The 20,402-nt window shown below is 36.1% G+C and overlaps 1 protein-coding gene across 1 annotated transcript in view; it reads left to right on the top strand.

Moving 5' to 3' along the window:
• Nucleotides 1-9,497: 9,497 nt before the first annotated feature.
• Nucleotides 9,498-20,402, top strand: part of LOC117788580 (knirps-related protein) — a 28,138-nt gene continuing 17,233 nt past the window's right edge. The window contains exons 1-2 of the mRNA XM_034627367.1: nucleotides 9,498-10,483; nucleotides 12,949-13,016. Coding sequence (XP_034483258.1) covers nucleotides 12,990-13,016 — 27 coding nt within the window. The 5' untranslated portion in view covers nucleotides 9,498-10,483; nucleotides 12,949-12,989. The remainder of the gene's footprint in view (nucleotides 10,484-12,948; nucleotides 13,017-20,402) is intronic.

The following is a 20,402-nucleotide window of genomic DNA, read 5'->3' as shown; positions in this document are numbered from 1 at the left end:
ACACTTTTGGACTGAGCATTTGAAAATGAAATTTATTATGGGCATTTGGCCAGCAGTGGGCGTGGCTGAAAAAAGGCATCATTAAAGTCGAAAATACGAGCCAAAAATGAGAGGAGAGAGAAGAGGAAAAGTGCAAACAAACCTGGCTAAGCCAAAAGATCGTTTCATGTTCAAGGATCATTTTTGGATGAGCGATCTGCGACGTGCGTGTGTCGTGTGTGCTTAAATAAAAATCAAATACAAATAAATAGAAAATGAGAAAAGGGAAACACATAAAGAATAACAACAATTGGAATTACCAATCGCCTGCCTAAACAAGCAGAAATATTTCCATATTTCCACATTTTTCAGGCAATTTGCCGCATTTAGAGCGCTCACGCATGTAATTAGGAGTTGCCCAGGATCATCGACCATGGTCGAAAGCAGTGCCAAATGTGGCTAAGCCGTTGTGCGTGTGCTTAACACGGAGACTGATTGAGACTTGAGAGAAGTCGATGGATTTGTAAACCACACATAAAGGAACCTAAACAAAAAGCGAACAGAAGGCTTATTTAAATGCACATTAGACTGTTGTCGCATGTCCTGTACTGTCTGTGTCCTGTCCTATTCTGTCTAGTCCTAAGTCCTGTCACATGTCAACAATTCCAGCAGTTGGCAATTCAAACTTCCTGCAAGCGATTAGGAAATTTACTCATACCACAATCTTGAAGAGAAATTAGTTGTCTCCTAGTTCAATACTTTTTCTTCTTTTCCTGGTTATTTGGGAAATTTTAAAGTCAGAACATATGTTACGCACAGTTGGCATCCTGTGAGTCCTGCGGCAATTTCATGCTCACTCACACGGTACTTAACCTAACGTGCAACGTGCAACGTGTCCGCTAAACAAACATGCACATAAATTGTATCTTTTACATGGATCTACACAACATTGATACAGTCATTAGACCCAACTGCGTTTTAGCCTGGCTACCGAAATTATGGCCGAAATTCCAAATACCACACCGAACGATCGTTCAATCGATCCATCTATTCCCCTGCACGTTACATTGTCTCGGTTAATTACCCAGCATGTCTGAAATTAGGCTGTCATCATCATTTAGTAGTCACTTTATGGGGAGAGTGAGAGAAAACGGGATACCCTGTAAGCTGTTGTAAAGGAGAAAGGCTCAAAAGACAATTGTGTGGCATAAAAATAGCACAAAAAAGCATATTGAGATAAGATACATTAAATTTGACATAATTCTGGAACTCTAAAATTTCTTTATTTTTCATACCTTTTCTTTTTCTTATTAATTAAAAAAAATAAAATAAGGAAAATGGCAAAATAATTCGAAACCTGAATATCATGATAGTTAACTGACTCAAACGAAGCAATTTAGTGTACAAATTTATAATCATTATTTTAAACGTTTCCACTTTAGGTTATGTGATTAATCTATAGTTTATGTAATTTTAATGATCACAATACAATCTACGCATAAACGAAATGAAGCGTAATTTATTATTTATAGTTACAAGCTTATACTTATTATATATATTTTTTTCTAAAAGACACAAACGACACACCACACCCAAAAGTGCATCATTTTCATTTAGCGACGATCGCGACTGTCATTAACAATGTTTAAACGTTGAGCTTTAAATAAAAATAAAAATGATAGAAAAATATAAAAATATGCAAAATTTGCATTTGCTATAAACAATAAGGCATTTAAACATTTAAGCATTGTATCGTATCAATGGAATGAGGCAGATGAAGCCATCGGAGGAGTTGCAATTGCGAATGCGAAAAGCAATACAAAAATGGAGCTCGATCGATCGATCGATCCATCGATTCAAGTGTTGAGGCGAAACGGTCGAGCTGCATCACGATTTTAACGATCCACAACAAATACACACACACATACACAAACACACATGTGTGTGAATGTATTTTAATTCTAAATGAAAAAAATATCTTATTAAAATTTTATTGCAACAAAATGGAAAACTGGCAGCGCCTAAACAGCGCGCGAAAAGCTGCAGCTAAAAACGGAATTCGTGCGCATCAACAGCTTCAATTTGTTGTCGTTGTTGTTGTTTAGTGAATCTTTTGTCTAGTGGAACACCTGCTGGAAGTTAGCGATGACGTCCCAGCCACAATATGCAGCTGTGGTGTGTGTGGCAGACTTGGAGTCAACTAAACTCAACTCAAGTCAAGTCAACTCGGTTGAAGTGAAGTCAAGACAAGTCAGAGTCAGAGTCAGAGGCAGTCTCGACCTTCTTACCGCCCGTCCAAACTGAAACCGCCCCTCGACAAAGTCCGCATACGACCTTAGTCATTTGTCAGCCAACTCCAAAGCTGGGAACTGTTAATGCTGCTGGTGATGCTGCTGCTGGTGGCACTTTCTTAGACCAAGATCAAGACACAAGCGTCAGTTCGACTGCCTGACTAAATATCATTGGGTCAAGTTCAGCATTGCGCACATTTAAAACAATATTTTCTCAACGAAAAACCTTTCAAATTGCTTACTATATACATTTATTTATTTATCAATCCAAGTATATATTTTCTATGCACATCTGCTGCTCTTAAGCAGGAAAATTCAATTGCAGCAGCTTTTCAAACATGATTTATACATTTCCATGTGTTTTATTATCGACATTCAAAACGCCTCTTTCTAGCACCAGAGTTGAAGTTTAAGTTGCAGTCATGGTTATGGATAGTACATGTATATATGAATATGATTCATTTCGTTGTGATCCACAATGGCAGACAGTGAGTAAGTGGCAAAAGCATTTGCTTGCACCTGCAACCAAAGCAAACCAAGGAAAGAGACGCCCCACTTTAAAGCTCAGATATGGGTCTTTTATTATCCCCCCAACAAACGCAACAACAACAACATTTAAAGATACTTTCTCACATAACCAAATTTATAATAAGGTTGGGAAAGTGACTATTGGTTAGACCATCAGATACTCTCTAAGAATGTATATGCTTAAATTGGCTTGTAAACATTTTTTTTTTTTTGATAGAATAATAAATTTATTTAATTTAAATAAAGCACTTTCGTGTCATGATCATGTGGGAGTTTTCTATGCCCGGAAAATACAGGTTTTAGGCAGGGTGAATAAAGAAAAAAAATAAAAAAAAATTATTATATATAATTTTCATTTAGTTTAATTTAATTTATGTTATCTTTGATCTCAGCGCTAAAAGGATATTCTTATAACTTAAATTATTTATTTATGTTTACGTTCATTTATGTATTAAATATATTTTGATAGTTGGATCCTAAGTTTTATTAGATTTATTACCATTGCTGGTTTTTTTAATAAAAAATATTTATATGTTGTAAGAACTTATTAGTTATATTTATAATTAAAAGCATATAATATAAAAGTATAATTAGATTTATATACACTATTTAAAAAACTGAATAATATTACTTAAATTTAATGTTTAAGTGTCATCTTTCTAATTTTTGTCAAGAGCCATAACTAAATATATCGGATTCTCTCCCTTTTTTTTGTTAAGGTAAAAAATATAGTTATTTCTGTTACTTCTATAAGTATTTTTGGGTACACACTATTTTCCTAAGCTAACTATTGCTTCAATCATAAGTCCATATACCCGTTACACACTTTCGCTACAGGGTATATACAGCACTTCATTTCGAAGATCACAATTAGGCCCCGCGGCAAAACAGGCAACTTGGCACTTGGCTAAAATGACTCTGATACTGAGCAATTCAACTTGGTCTGAGACTGAGAAACTGAAACTGAGACTCTGACTCTGACTTTGACTTCGACTTCGACTGAGACTCCAAATGTGCCACAGTGCTGTGGCATTCAGTGGAGCACATTTCTCACAATCAGCTGTGAAAAATCTTCCCATTTATGACCCACTAAAAAGAAACCGAACCGAATACTCAACTGAACTAAAGACTTACACTTCTTCTGCAAGTTCCATATTCGGTGTTGAGTTCATTTGTCGGCGTTATGAATCTAATGTACATCCATTATGCATAAATTCACGAATTCCATTCCATTTCTTTATTGTTGTGAATGTTGTGGAATGAAAATAAAGCAAATGCTTTGTTTACACTCAACGACGAGGTGAAACACCTTTTTCGTCTTCTTTTTCTCTGCCCCAAGAGGGGAATTGGGGGGAAAACAATTTCATAGTCCATTTGGTTTGGCAGAGTTTTGGAGGTGTTAATAACAACCACAAAGACGTTACAATTACGCATTGAAATCGGTTCGAAAGTCCAATGTGTGATGTCAACGTTGTGCAGGTTCCCACAGAACCACATAACCCGAAAAAAGAGTGTTGAACAATTGTTAAATTGGTATTTAAGCGCGTCTATGTATTTTACGATTTGTTGCCACAACAATGCTCAACATTTGTCCGAGGGAGGGGAAATGGATATGGAAATGGAAATGGAAATGGGCTAACATCAGACAGAGAGACGATAGACATTGTCGCACGGAAGCTGTTCTTAACGCTTTTACAGTAGTTTCTGTCGGTTAAATAAGTTTTGAGTATTTCGGTATTTCGGTGTTTTGGGCTCTAAACCGGTCTAAACTGGCCATCAAATGTGGTATAAGCTCTGCTTTCTAACCGATCGTGTGGCATGCAAATGTTGTCATATCAAAAATATCTTTATGATTTTTGGAGCAATTTGTTGTCGTTGTTGTTTGTGGCAATCCGATCAATCCCATCTGTCAATTTATCAATGTCCGAAAATGCAGAAGCCTCAATCCATTGACAAACATAATTAATTTGATTAAATTCAAATTCGCGGCATTAACTGAAAACTGGAAACTGGAAAATCACACAACGGTCACAACACAAAGCAAATCTTGATCAAAAACTCATCAAAAAAGTCAACTTTTGTCTGAAGTTCAGGAAATTAACATATCTGTTTTAATTTTTCTAATTTTTTGTTGCCTTTTCTGACCCCTAAGGGTCAAATATGATTTGATTTCAAGTTATGTGGCTTGTTTTTTATTTTTTGTTGATTGCCTAGATTTAGTTTTAGATGTCTTCAAAAACGAATCGATACCAAAACAGATCAATGATCTCATTTGCATACAGTACAAAGCTGCCAAATGTGAAACATGCCGCAAGGTGGAAATCAATTTTTAGGGGCATTCAATCAAAATCAAATTCGACAAAAAAAATTACCGACCAACAAATATATAATAAAAATAAAAGTAGCATTTTGCACAACGACAACCATACGCAGCAGTTGCATATGCTTTACAGATACCCTGTAATGGTTAACTTACGAATAAAAAATAATCAAAGCTTAAGAAATAATTGGGTAGATAGTTTAATAGTGGCTTAATGGATAGTAGACAGTTTTTAAAAATGCAATTTCAGCATTATCCGTATGACCAACATGTGTAAAATGCAAATTTATTTGGTAATTGGTCAAACTTTCCTTTACTATATATAACAATTGAATTGCTGCTATCGAAAAAAGTAAATTAATTGCATTTTGAAATAAACTGATCGAATCGTAAGCTATTAATAGAATTGATCACACTTTTCGTCACTTTGCCACCCATTTATATATTAATTTCCAGGGTATAATTAAGACGAAACAGTTTTTGCACTGACGCAAATCAACTGAATGATCAGCTCAGAGTATAAAGACAACGGACGAATCGAACGCATAAATTAGTCAGAAATAAGCGCGAAAACGTGTTTTAAATTTTTGTTTTCATATTACGCGAGACAGAGCAAGACAGAGAGAGAGACAGAGAGAGGGAGAGAGTGAGCAAAATGCGAGGAATCGAGACGAGACGAAATGGGACGAAATGAAATGAACAACGAACGCTCATGTCAGTATTTGTCAAAGTTTTTGGCAGTGATTAATGCATTTATAATTAATTTATTGTATACACATACACACACACATACACATGTACAAACACACAAACACATACACACATACAAATGGCATGGAAGAGATCCCAAGAGGAGGCTATCCCAGCTATATTCTGACATGACATAAGTTCAAAACTGGAACTCGGAGTACCAAAGTAGCTCGTCTTCTTCTTCTGGTTGGTGTTCTCATTGTTGCAAGCCTTTAACCTAATTTCGGCAGAAATATTTATATTGATCCCGTCGAATGATTGATGATACCCGATTGACGGCACAGGACAAAAGCTGACAACAACAATTTTCGCCAAGTCACTTAAACGGCGGCAACAATGTTTGAGGCGCGTTTCTGTGAGGATCTGGGCAAAAGTCACATACATTAGAACGCATTAAAGTGTAACCAAAAAGGGGCGAGTCTCGGAGACCAAGATGCCGTTGCCGTTGCCGTTGCCGTTGCCGTTGCAGTTGCACGTTCCATTGTTGCAAGTTTCTGCAGAAGAAGGAGCTGCCTCAGCTGGAGCTGAAGTTGCGTTTCCATAACAAACAAATCAAGCAAACAATTGCAAAGGATAATCTGTTGCTCAGCAAGGATTAGCCAGGCCATCAGGGCACAAGACACACACACAAACACACAAACACACACACACATATACACACACTCGCAAACACTTACTCTCTCCATATGCAAATTTGGAAATTAAAGCATGAAATTTTGTCAAAGGCAACCAAATCGAATTGTTTTTGTGTGTGCGGGTGTGCGATGTCCTGCCGTCAAAAGGTAGCTCAAAGGATAACCGCAAGAGCAACCGCAGCGCCGAAAATCAGAGTCGAGTCGACTCCTTATTTCTCTTGCCTATTTCCTCTTGCCTCTTGCCTCTTGCCACGCTACGTAATGGGTTTAAACAGCCCCTTTTAAATGTAGAGAATCCTGAATTCTCAGTTCCTGCTTTCTTCCCTTTTTCCTGCATATTCGGGGCGTTACCGGCCCGCCTGTTTGACTTTTCGCTTACCCTTTCGCATTGTACAAAAGGGTTAGAAAGACAAAAACACAAAACACATGATAACGAGGTTGCGGGTTTTCGCCTATCATAAAACTCGAAAACTCGACAAATTGGATTAACTTCTGTAAAGTTTTGCGCTTATATGGAAAACGTATTTTGAGCATCGATAGTTGACGGCGTCACGCCCCTAGATATCAGAAGAAAAGGGTAAAACATCTGCAATGCGTTCATTATCAACCGGAGATAGGAAACTGACTTTTCGTATAAGTCCCAATGAAAGAATGGCAAACTTCTGGGTAGCAAATAATTGTGGATGATTTAGAAAGTGTAAATTAAATCAATCTAATTTATAATCAACTTCAATGTATTTTCTATTTTAGCTTAAAAGTTTCAGCTATGATCTGATAATAAAATTTATAATCTTAAATAATTTTAATCTGGAAAATAAACTCAAATATAAAATTTCCGCTGCTAGGATTAGGAATAAAAACATGCAGAAAATACAAAAAGTAAATGCAAGTAAAATGTATATTAATATTAATCTATATAAATTAATCTCTTTATCCGCATAGACTGAACATTGAACATTCATCGTGTAAAATTTATTTATAAAGCTTTGCTTACTGGTAATTGATTTAAAATATACATATTTTAACCTGAAGATGTAAAAAAAGGACATTTGTGCATGTAGTTTTTATTTATCATACATATTGCAATATGTATATAAAGTATAGAATTAATATGACCTCAAAATGTCGGCTAATCTGTTTCTAAACTTGCTTGTTTCCATTAACAGCTCATTAGGTGGAAATATAACGATAAATCTGGTTGACTTAATGATATTCATTCAACTTTGGGCGCTAGCATTATGAAGATCTTCTTCGTTAGTAACGGCGACATGTTCAACAAGTGTTTCTGGTGTAACTAGTGTGAGTGTGTGGGAAGGGGAGGGCGGGGGGAGGTGCAGTTTACAATGCAACTAATATCATAAAATGTCTTATGGCTATCAACAGATAACGCTTTTAACGATCAATACTATGACAGCTTGACAACTGGCAAATAGCAAAAGATGGCGTGAGTTAGCTGAAGCAATTAAAGGGGAAAGGGGCCGATGGAAGGTGGAAATGGTGTGATGGTGGCAGAGGGGGATAAGGAGGGCAAGGAGGAGTGGGTAAACGAACAGGTAGATGTCAATTCAACACCGTTAGCAATGGGGAAGTCTGGCTAAATCAACTAACAAACTCGCGTGAGTGTTGCCACTGCCAACGGCAATTGAATCCAGTTCTTGTGCATGCAAAAAAAAAACTGAAATAAAAAACTATTTAAGCCAAAGCGAGAGCAGCAGAAAGAGAGGGAGCGAGATTGTGTAAGAGAGAGAGAGAGCGAGAGAGATGGAGTGGGGAAGCAGACGCTACAACTATCGATCGATACATAGCAACAGTTGTGCTGCATAAATAGACCACGCCCACATGCGACGGCCAACTGGCTGACCGCGCAGCCGAGCAGCAAATGTGTTATCAATACATGCAAACACAGACACACACACACATACACATACAGGCACTCACTCTTGCTGTGTGTCACTCTCATTGATGTGCGACGCTCTCATTTTGTATATGAATATTTGCTACATATATATATACATATGTGTGTGTGTGTGTTGTGCTCTGCATTGGTCAATGAAATGAGTAAATAAGTTCGCGTTCACACGAGCAAAAGCAACGCCAACTAGCGCGCACTCGCTCTAACCTCTGGCCAAAGGCTGCAAAGCAACTGTTCTTTATTTATAGCAACAACAACAACAACGAGCAAACGAGCGAGCGAGCGTCAGAGCGAACGATCTTCGGCTACGCTCGTGTGTGCGTGTGTTGCGCTGCTATACTGGTTTATAACCGGGTGCTCCGATTGTGTTAATCGAGCCAATCAAATGTCGAAACGTTCGCCTTGCTCAGAGAGCAGCAGCAGCAATAGAAGAGAGCGAGAGTGCGCTGTTAACACTTGAAATACAAAATGGAGTGAAAGCGAGTGCGCATTAACAATAATTAATTATTTTTATTTTATTAAATTTATATTATATTTTAAATGTATACGATTAATATTATTTTGAATATATTATAAACAAAAATGTTATTATGTGCATTAAATGCTTGACATTTGTTCAATTTATATTTACAGCAACGCAGCGCTGTTAACTTAACAGCGCACTGTTAATTGTTAAAATCACTCAAAGCTGCTCGCGCAAACGCGCTCTCGCACTCTTGCAATCTCTCACTGCTCGCTCAATTGCTCATCAAATTGCTGCAGCACCGTTAGAGAGAGCGAGCGTCTTCTTCTTTGCTCTGTTTGTCTTTGATGAGACAACAACCAGTTTGTTGTTTTTGTTTATAGCAGTAGTAGCTTCTTGCGGTGTTGTTGTTGTTGTTGGTGCTGTGTGGTAGCCCCGTGTAGTAGCCGAAGCCGAAGCTGCCTGTCGCTTCGTATTCGCGTTGCGCCGTCGATTGCAAAGCATCTCTGTAACTCGTGAGTATTTTGCAGAGGCATCAGCAGCAGCAGACGTCGCAGCAGCAGCAGCAGCGGCTACCAGGTGCTTGGGGTATACGTAGAGTCGGAGCATTTTGCAGAACTGTTTAACATCAGTCTTTAGTGATAGCTCGCGCTTCTTGCTCGCACACTCGAATCGCATGTCGCACGCTCGTCGCTGCGTCGTCGGCTTTTTTACGATACATTGAAACGGATCGTAGCGTGCGTACCATATTTGTTTGCTATCGGTTATCGGTTTGATCAATTTATCGGCGCACACTACTCTAATTCAAAATTCATTGACCCAAATAAAGTCTAATAACAATCATAGTGTAACTGCAAAGAAGTGAATTACTTTTCACACCTTTTATACACACACACACTCAAACACACACACACACAGAGATGATCGTCATAAAAAAGAAAACAGAGGCGCGCGCTTGTTCGCCATTTGCCTGCGTCCAAGTCCAGTCCAAGTGCCTTTTCACCCAATAAAGGTGTGGCCTAAAGTGACAATAGCAACAACAACAACTATAACAACAACAACAGCAGAAGCAGCAGCAACAACAACAACAACAATTGAACAACTCAAACTGAACAACAAGTCAAATGTTTCACTATGTTCTATATAAATTAGACGGCAGCAAATTGAAAAGTTACACACACTGTATGTGTTATATACACACGAATACACACTCGTGTGTGTGTGTGTCTCACTTATCGAGTTGAGATCGATATAGTATGTGCTTATTATATACTAAATACATGTACATATGTATGTGCAACTTGTGCATGCTTCACGCTCATCTAAAGTTCTAAAAGTCAAGTGCAATTTAGCTACGACTAACAACAACAACAACTAACGTTTTATTGGCGCAAGGTGAAAAAAATAAACGACACAACTTAAATGATTTTTCTATAAAGAAAACAACAACAACAAAAACAACAAACTACAGTTCAGTGCGCAACGAAAATTTGTAACTGAAATACGTGAAAATTGTTAAACGGAAAATTCTTTAGTATACGAGTATAACGGCATTTCATTGGATTAAGTAAAATTCTAAGCGCTTTTTTTCGGAGCAGTTCAAAGGTATGTTTATTGTGCTTCTTCTTTATATTTAGCTTAATCTTAATCTTATGCTTAAAGTCAAGTTTATGGACATGCTAAACTCCAGCTGCCCATTCATAATTTGGCTATGAAAAAGTCTAAAAACAGCGGCTGCTATCAGCTATTAACATATCCATAATATCTCATAGAATGGCAAGAAGAAGAAGTTCAAACTGGCGATAAGTTTTGATTGGAAGATTGATGGCAATGGAGCTGTAGCTATAGATACGATAGATTGAGATACATTCATCATACGTATAAATGATGGCATGGCATAAAAATCAAAACATGTGAATTTCATTAACATAAAAATTCAAAATAACAACAACAACAAACAATAAGAGACACAAGCAATGGGAAGATGGCGATAGCTGATAAAAGACAAAAACAAAATAAGCTGAGCAAACTGACGAACTGACGAGCTGTCTGTCTTTCTGTCTTTCCGTCTCCCTGTCTGTCTGTCCATATTGACGATTGGCGTTTCTGTGAGAAAGTTTTCAGTTTTGTTGGCCAGTGCACTTTTTAGTGTGGCCATAAAACAGCAACAACCAAACAACAACAGCACCAACAACGACAACGACAACATCGGCGAACAACGACAAGGGCAGGCAAATAAACTTTACGACTATATAACAGAATCAATGTAAGGCAAAGCCTATACACTGAGCAAAACTTAATACTGTACAACAGGAAGGCACTCAAAGAATATTTGAAGTTTAAACATAAAATTTAACACCAAGATTTTCGGTATCTGAAATATTATAAGCAATAAGTTAACTTTAGCTGTTTAATTATTAAATTATTAAATTTTCTCTTACATTTAATTTAAGATTTTCCTTAACTTTTTTAATGTTGTGCCTTAAGTTCTCTGATAAGATGAAGCTCACAGAAAGAAAAGAATTTAAAGCTTTACGTTGTCATAGTTTTTGAAAATAAAACTTGCTTCATGTATTTTGAATTTTATGCCAAAAGCTCTTGTTTTCAAACAATCTATTTTGGATTAAAGGTTTTAATGAGAATACAAAAATAGTTATGCTCAGTTTAAAAGGAACTTACCTCAATAAAATTCAAATAATTTAATCATATAAAATATAAATTTTACCTATTTATTTATACCTCTTTATATTCATCTATTCAATTTTTTACAGTGTACTTATATTTGCTTTATTAGATAAATAGCGTGTAAAGCATTATTTGTTTGAATTTGTTACAAAAACCTTCGAACTATCGACTAGCCTAGTAATCAAAGAATTTGCGTTCGACGATGACTTGGATGCTTGCTTGCATGTGCCGCAAATATTGACAATTGCACCACAGTCACTGCAAGTGAATTGCGGGTCTCATGTTCTACAAAGCGTGCACTTATAATGCCCTATAATTTAAGAGAATGATGGGTGGGATTAGCTCAACTCATTGGAACTGTAACGATAGTTCAAATTATAATTTTGGAATAAAAATCCATTTCTCACTAATGCTGTTTAAAATGTTCAGAACTCTAAAAAATATTTGACAACTTTTAAAGGGTGATTTCCACTATAGAGTATCTACTAGCTTAGTCTTTTCCTGTGTACATAAAGCTCAAAGGTTCATTGCCAAAGTCTATCGTGTATCTACGTATGTTGTTTAGAGTATTATCTTATTGGTATTATTTGATTTTGATATCTATTACAGGGTGTCTACTAGCCAATTGAAATAAACTTAAAAATTATATTTTTGTTAAGTCAAATGACACTTAAAATGGAATATTTGAGATGCTGCAAAGCTAAATGACTTGGGCCACGAACTTCTTGCTTCTGCCAACAAAAGACTTATGCAACGAACTTGCTGATGCCACAGTTCACTGCCTAAGTCTTTTATTTCATCAACAAGCTGCCAACTTAATCTGGTAAATAGAGTGTTTAGTATAGCAGACCAGGTGTTTGCACATCAACAAATTAACACATCAAGGTCGTTGTTGCAACACCCTACGGCAACTGCAACTGCAACAGCAACAACGGCAGCATCCTTATGCAGCCGGAAGACAACAATTGCCGCTTCCTCTTGCACTCGGCGCAGTGTTGTGATGTTAAAGCAGGGAGACAAAGTGTGAAAGTATTTAGTACAAATGCGTTAAGTTTTCTACAGCAACTAAGAAACAACACACAACAACAACAATATGAGCAGAGCAAACACCTGTATTCGTTGAGTTATTAACACACTTCTTAGGGCGAAATGCTGAGTAAGGACAAGTCTAACTGGGGGAAATCCCAGCTCACAGCAACTTTTAACATTTAAATCGTAGAGATGTCATTAATTGTTATTGTTACTGTTGTTTCAGTCAATTTGCATATTACATGGCAATAAATGCTAAAAATATGAATGTTACTTCGGGTACTCGAAATGTCAAAGGTTAAATCTATGTATTATAATATAACTAACATATATATCTATCTGTTTCTCATTTACAGCACAATTTGGAGCAGATAAGCTCCAACTCTAAGCATTTCCAATGATGAATCAGGATAATCCATATGCGGTAAGTAAAATTTAAGAGATGCAAAATTAAATTATATATTATTCTATTTCCATAATACTTTTATATATTTTATAATATCTACTCTCTAAACAATTATATTTAATTTGTGACACAGATACGTAATTGATTTCCTTTGCCTTGAGCACACCAAATTTAAATGTGCAAGACTTTTCATTGACTTTTAAATAAGCATGCTCAACTGTATATTTTCCGACCAAGTTTTAGACTGCAGTCCCATAATACCCTGGCAATTGTCTTTAAATCTCTTAAGATAATCCCCAACTCACTGATCCAACAGATCATATAAATTATATTGATTTTATAACAAGTGTTGTTAGCTCAATCGTAAAACGCAGCATATTTTAACACAAAAGCCAGACGCATGATAAATGCAGATCGCCAAACACAATACATACTCAAAAACAAGAAGAAGAAAAGAAGAAAAATTCAAAATATAATAAGAAATGAAAAAATTGTGGTATATTTTACGAGCTAAAAAGTGGACAAACTGATATAAAATCAGATAAAAATATTTTTACGAGCATCGCAGTCAAAAACATATAAGAATGCGTTGCCGAAGAGTGCTCGACATTGAAATACCCTATAAAATAGGCAAAACTGCAACTTAAACAGACATTTATTTAAGTGACTGTACAGAAAAGAAAAAATGATTTATTGTTAATATGTTTTTTATATTCTATATATAAGAAAATATAGATTTTAGAAATACAGTTTGAAGATCTTATAGAAACAGAGTATTCAAGCAGATTAAACAGAATCAAATGTCAAACAATTTATTTCTTTAAATTGTTGATAAACCTTACGAAAAAAAGAAGAAGTATCATTATAATTGATAAGACAAGGCAATGAAAATTAAAAAATCTATAACGAAATCAAAAGTCAATATGGAATTTAGAAGCGCTTCCGGATCTCGCAAATGGGCGCAGAATTTATGAAATATGAGTTTTTCAAGTCCGTGCATAATTATCCATACATTTTTCTGTCTGAGGGGGAGCGAAAAATTCATAAAGATCGTCACAAAGAATAAGAGAGATGAAACTGTGGCCTAAACCAGTTTATACAGCAACTGCTGGCGAAAATATTTAAATGATGTCATAATTTTTAGTAGATATAAATATAATAATCATAATACACACACTACACATACACACACACACACACACACACACACACACGCGCGCACACATGCTTCTTCATAAACGGCAGCCGTTTCACCTGTTTTGTTTGTCACGAATTGCGCTTTTTTGTTGTTGTTGCTTTTTGTGGACTTCATGTCAACTTAAATTAATGCAGATCAATTAGTTAATATTATTAAGCGTCTCGAATGCTAAAAACTGCGTATTTTAAATAGGTTTCTATGGAACGAGCAGCTAGATAGAAATTGTCGTTTTTGTTGTTTAAAGACTCACGTAAGTTGTTGCTAACATGGCACTAAATGTCAATATTTGAATATTAAATTTTATTTAAGTGCGTTTTTTATGGCCTTAAGCCGATTTTCGTTTAGTCCGGGAAACAGTCGGCGGTAACAATGCTGGACCCCCTCCTTGGAAATGAGGTTGCCAAAAGAGGCGGGCCCCATCTGTAGTGTTAATTAGTTGAAATGTGAGACGATAAACTAAATGTTTGATTTAAATGGAACCAAAGACAGCGCAGAGATTAAGATTAAGACTAAGTCTGGTTTTTAAGCAAGATCTAAAGAGCTGACTTGGAAAATTTAATATTGCAATAAATTAATAATCTAATTTGGCAATCCCCCGAACTCTTTGAAATTTTTGATAAAAAAAAACGCAGATATTGTAAAGTGGCCTATCATTTTTATAATTAGAATAACATTAAATAAAAAGCTTCAGGTTTCTTATTTACAAATATTTTTTAAAACTTATCAATATGTATTCAGAATTATGCTTTAGAATCTCACAGCTCTGTTCATCTTATTCTTATATCAAATATTTATTTTACACCATAACGTTTTGCAACTTAAATCTAAAAAAAATACAAATAATTAAATAAATATTTGCAGTTATATTTGCTCATTAAATTCCTCAATAAAATTAAATAAATAAGAGTGCTTCCAAATAGAATTTCAGGAATTCTATTAAACTAAAAACACAACAAAATATAATATTATTCAAATATTCCTTTGTACTTGCTCCGTTTTTAATTACTTTCTATTTTATGTATCAACATTTCATCAAGCTAAAATATCAGCTACCACATCATTAGTGTAAGCTGTAGATTGTCTACAATTCAATGGAATTCGAAACGATTCTAATCCAAATCCGTTTTGCAGTAGCCTTAGTTGTAATTTGATAGCTTTTTGTAACTTTGTAACGAATAATGGCATTTAATCTCGTGTTGACTTGAATTTTGTAGCTAATCACACAAAAATGCATGTGTGTCTGAGTGTGTGTGTGTAAATGTATGTGCAACTGGCACGCCCTCAACAACATTCAGTTGAACAAGGAACTTAACAACGGGTGGAAATCAAATGAAATTCGTATTGGCAGCTGAAGTCAGGAAAACGCATTACAATGTTGAGTTGCTGCTGCTGATGCTGCTGGTTGCCTGTGGCATGCCCCAAACTGGACAGACACTTGACTGTGGAATTGACTGTGGTGGCTTACAGTCAAATGCACTTCGACTTTGGCTCACGCATCTGCCAAACAGGCAACTCCATTTGCAGCTACCAACTCCAAACTGCAAACTGCAAACAGCAAACTCTTTGGCATCTTTTCTATTTGCATTGCAGCAGTCAGGAGGCATGTGGCAGGCAGGCAGGCAGGCAAGAGGTTGCAGTGGCAAGTTGCAACTTGGCTGCTTGCTGACCATTTTGGTCATAAACATTTGCGTAATGGATTTTTTCATATTTTGTTGGACGCTGCGAACACACAAAGTAAATTAATTACGAGCTAAAGTTGACGTGGTGCGGTGGTGCGCTTGTGTGGTGCTGCGCTGCTGTTGGTGGCTCGTTGGAAAATTCTTTGGGCAGGCGAGCGAACAACGCGAAAAAAGTTATAAATGCCTAAAAATAAATAAGCCAAAGCCATGGCTAAACATGGCCAAAATGCAGAAAAAACAGAAGCAGCGAGCAAATTAGCAAAAGCCCAAAAAGCATTTGCCGCGTTTCAAACACACCCAGCACACACACATACATATATACACTAAATGTAATTACTGCAAGGCTATGGTTGCTGTTGTTGTTGTTGTTGCTGTTGCTTGCGGTTGTAGCCATAGCCGGTTGCAATTTTTCACATGCGTAGCCAGTTTTGTTGTTGTAAAAGTTGTTCATCTCATGCTGTCGTCGTTTGTGTTGTTGATAACTCAATTAGAATGTGAAATTTATGTCCGCCACAAGAAATTAACTTGCAATTAGAAAATGTTGGCAAAACGAAACAAAATGAAACGAAAGACTTAGGACACGAACTTGATATGTTAAAATCTGCACTTGGCAATTAAGAGGCAACAAAACAAATTGAAACAATTTAACAACTAGAGATGATTTGTCTTACATAATTGGCTCCGCAACTTTAACTTAACTGAGTTGTAAGGGTCGCTCACTCGACTGTCGACTATCTCGACTGTGTTTTGGCTAGACATGTCTATTGGCCTGACCGAAAAAAGCAGCCAAAACTAATGATGATGATGCACTGCACGCATTTGCACTATTTATAATTTCGTGTACAAGTAGAAGGCAGCATAGCCCACACGACGGGGCATGGGGCAGCATGTCTGTCGAGTGCCAAAAGATCAATGATCCAATCCTGAAGCTTGTTGCTTGCAGCTAGCAGCTTGATGACTTTACTAGCTCGCTCAGTGAGTGAGTGAGTGAGTGAGTTGCACGCAGACAGACAACTTCATTTATTTGCAGATACATTTCAGGCGCCCCCAAAATGCAGCCTCATCCTGTGGCAGCAACAGAAACAGCAACAGCTGCAGACATCTATAAGTTTTGTATTTTTTTTGTGCCTTTTGGCAAACAACTCTTTGATTTGGTGGGTTGTGCTCATGTGTAATCCGTTTTTCTTTCATGATTAATGAGCGAAATTAGCGAACTGAAAGTTTGCAAGTTACAACTTGGCTAGCTGCAGAGTTGCCAAATGACTTAGGCAACGAACTTGAACGAAACCTAAAGAACAACAATTACAATACAAACTTCCTCTCTGTGGCAAAAGATGCTGCCGTCGCTGACGTCGCTGCATCGAGTCATTATATCCGCCCGCCGTAACTAGTACTAAAGTACGAGTACAAACAACTGGCTAACCTTGACTGAAAATCCTACACAGCTGAATGCATTAGTAGTTCAACAAAGCAAAGAAGAAGCAGCAGCAGCAGCAGCAAAACTAACGACTTGCAAATGCGGCAAAATACCGACAAAGTACGCCGAAAACAAAACGCTATTAAACTTCTATTATTTAAGTACTACATTGTGCACTGATACTGAAAACGAAACAAGAAAACGAAATGAAAACGAAAATGAAACGAAAAATGAAGCGCAAAAAAAAAAAAAACATACTAGAGAAGATCCGATCCGGTCAGCACATAACGATAATGAGGCAGCATTGTATAAAGAGAGACCCCAACTCAGACTGAGACTGAGGCACAACAGTCAGACTTGTGGACGTATTCCCTCCCAACCAATAACTTGGACTTGTAGCTAACAGAGCATAAATCCCAAAGCCAAAGTACTTTGCAAATTATGCAATATTATGTAATTATACAGACAATCAACCAAGGTAGTTGCAGGAACTCAAAGGGGTGCGAGGGGGGTACTTGCAAGTGGGCTGCAAACTCAGCAAACTCTTAAACTTTAGTTTGTTTTTGGATCATGAAGAAGTTGAAATGTGAAAATGATTGAGCGCATTATTTTCAAATTAACGCGTGGCTGTCAGACAGATAAATTAAAGGGTAAGGGGAAAAGAGGTATAAGTACAACTCCCCTTTTCATGTCACGCTTCGATAGCGCACACCTTTTTATATGCGCCTAGTTAAGATCAGGCGCGTGGCCTTGTCAAGGTTTTAACCATACGTCAACTCAAATGGAGACTCGACGAAGTCTTAACGCACTTGTAACTAGAGGGAACAATTAAAGGAACTCAACTTAGAAAGAGAAAATCGTAATCGGATAATCGTATGTGATAAAGATAAATGAATATAACACTTTAGTAAAATTGAGAAGTCAAGAATAAGATAATATAATGAGACAGTAATGAAAAGAAAGAATAAAGAAAATTAAAATGTAGAAAAGATGTGATCCGAAAAACTTATATTTCTTATACAAATCTGAATATATACATTTAAATTTAAGTTTTTAATTCAATTTTAATAAATATTATTTAATTCACAGTGACAAGAATTGCAAAAACAATTCTCCCGTGAGAGTTATACTCTTATTCACAGCAAGTGCATTAACTCTTCGGCTGTAAGCCACAATCATATTTATGTATCGTAATTTAGTTTGTTGTTGTTGTTGTTATCTTTGCCCATTGCCTTTGGTTTTGCTTTCGATTTCAAGTTCAACACTTGCCAGACGCCAATGTGTTCCGAGTGGTTGCCCCGCAATACGCCACTTTATTACGTGGACGGTTGGCGCCCCGTTTCTTATAGCTGGAGTAGGGTCAGAGAGGAGGATAGGGGAGAAGGGAGGAGGGTTCGAAGCTTTCCTCAAAGAAGCGTAACAAAATTGTTATAATTTCGGTTTGTAATCCGTAATAATAATAATGATAATGATAATAATGGTTCAGCGGTAAAAATGTTTGCCTTAAGGTCAAGGTTGTGAGCCGTTTATTGGAGTCAGCTTTGCGTTGTGTGGAGTTTGGTAATGAGCTGCCAAATTGTTAGAATTGTGGTTAATACAATAGCAACAACCACAGCAAGCACAACAGTAATAACAACAACGGTTTGAAGCATTCAATTAATTGGCCAGCTGGCCATGTTTATAGAAAATAGTTAAGTTGAGAATCCAAATGCGACGACCTCTGCACGACTCAGCAGCGATTTAGCGCAACAAATTGAATTAAATTTATATAAATTGCATAGAGACAAGTATCTCTACAAGTATATATCGTATAATATACATCGTATATATGTATATATGTACATACTTAACGGCAGCATCTGATGTCCGCTTACATTAGACATTAGACCCAATGAGCCGAGCAAATTGTGCCCATTGTTATATTGTCTGTTTATTTGTGAATCGCATTGCATTGCTTTTTTTTTGTTATTATTATTAGCATTATTATTTCTATTATTACTATTATTATTATTATTAGTACTACTCGCATTGTCGCTGTAGATGGGATGAGCATTTAGGCATTGGCACTGGCATTGAGCGCAATTGCGCTAAAATCAACAAAAGTCTTAAAAAACCGCCAATGATATTTGGCATGGCATCATCATCTATTCCCACGCCCAAAATAAAGATACAGCCTTAATTCAGTCTTAATTGAAAATTAAATCAATTCGAACTTATAAAATAGACTTTAAAATTAATCTAAACATTTCTTTACATTTTTGTGTGGAAATACAAAATGATATCTACGCTTATATAGTAGTTCACTTGAATTAGATGCATGAAATTTATTAAAGTTCTGATCAATTTCTGCTTGTGAATCAAGCTCATAAATAATATAAGCAAGTTAGACCAAATTGCAGCGACATTTCAAACGGAAATTTTTCAAAAGTCACATATCAAGTACTATATTTTTAATATAACAATAATAATATGATGGTTGAAGAAGCTTCGAAACTAATACGACTATCTTATATTCATAACCTTTGTAATTATAATTCTCGTTTTCTTGAACCCTATTATGCATTTCTTGAACATGGGAAATATATTATTTTTTAAAAATATTCTGACTTATATGTATATTTTACAATAAATTATATTAAACATTTTTTTTCGTTTTCTATTTATATTAATTTTTATATATTTTTTATTATTTTATACAACTTATATTAAATATAAAGCGATATCTAAAATCTTTAAAAATTGTTTTTTACTTTTAAGATTTAAGTCTTGTTTTTATATATATATTTATTTCTATATTTGCTCCCCATATTAGCTTTCTTTAATCAAAATTATTGGGCCAATTGGGCCATAGAAATTCCCATGGCCTCAGTTGTTTGGCACTGCCAACTGATGAACATTTAATTATTTGCTATATCAATCAAGCCAAAAGTTCAAAATATGTTCCCACGCCGCCCAAAAAAAAAGAGCCAAGAAAAGAGCCAAAAAAATTGAAAAGAAAACAAAATCAAAGTCAAATGCAATTTTAATTAGTCGCATTACGTATACGTAAATTGTTTGGAAGTTTGTGTGGCCAACGTTGGTGGTGCCCAAAAATTATAACAGTTCAGTTT

The sequence above is a fragment of the Drosophila innubila genome (assembly GCF_004354385.1).
Source record: "Drosophila innubila isolate TH190305 chromosome 3L unlocalized genomic scaffold, UK_Dinn_1.0 0_D_3L, whole genome shotgun sequence".
Classification (NCBI taxonomy): Eukaryota; Metazoa; Arthropoda; class Insecta; order Diptera; family Drosophilidae; genus Drosophila; species Drosophila innubila.
Note: the sequence above shows the minus strand (reverse complement) of the source record. Positions and strands in the feature narration are given on the sequence as shown.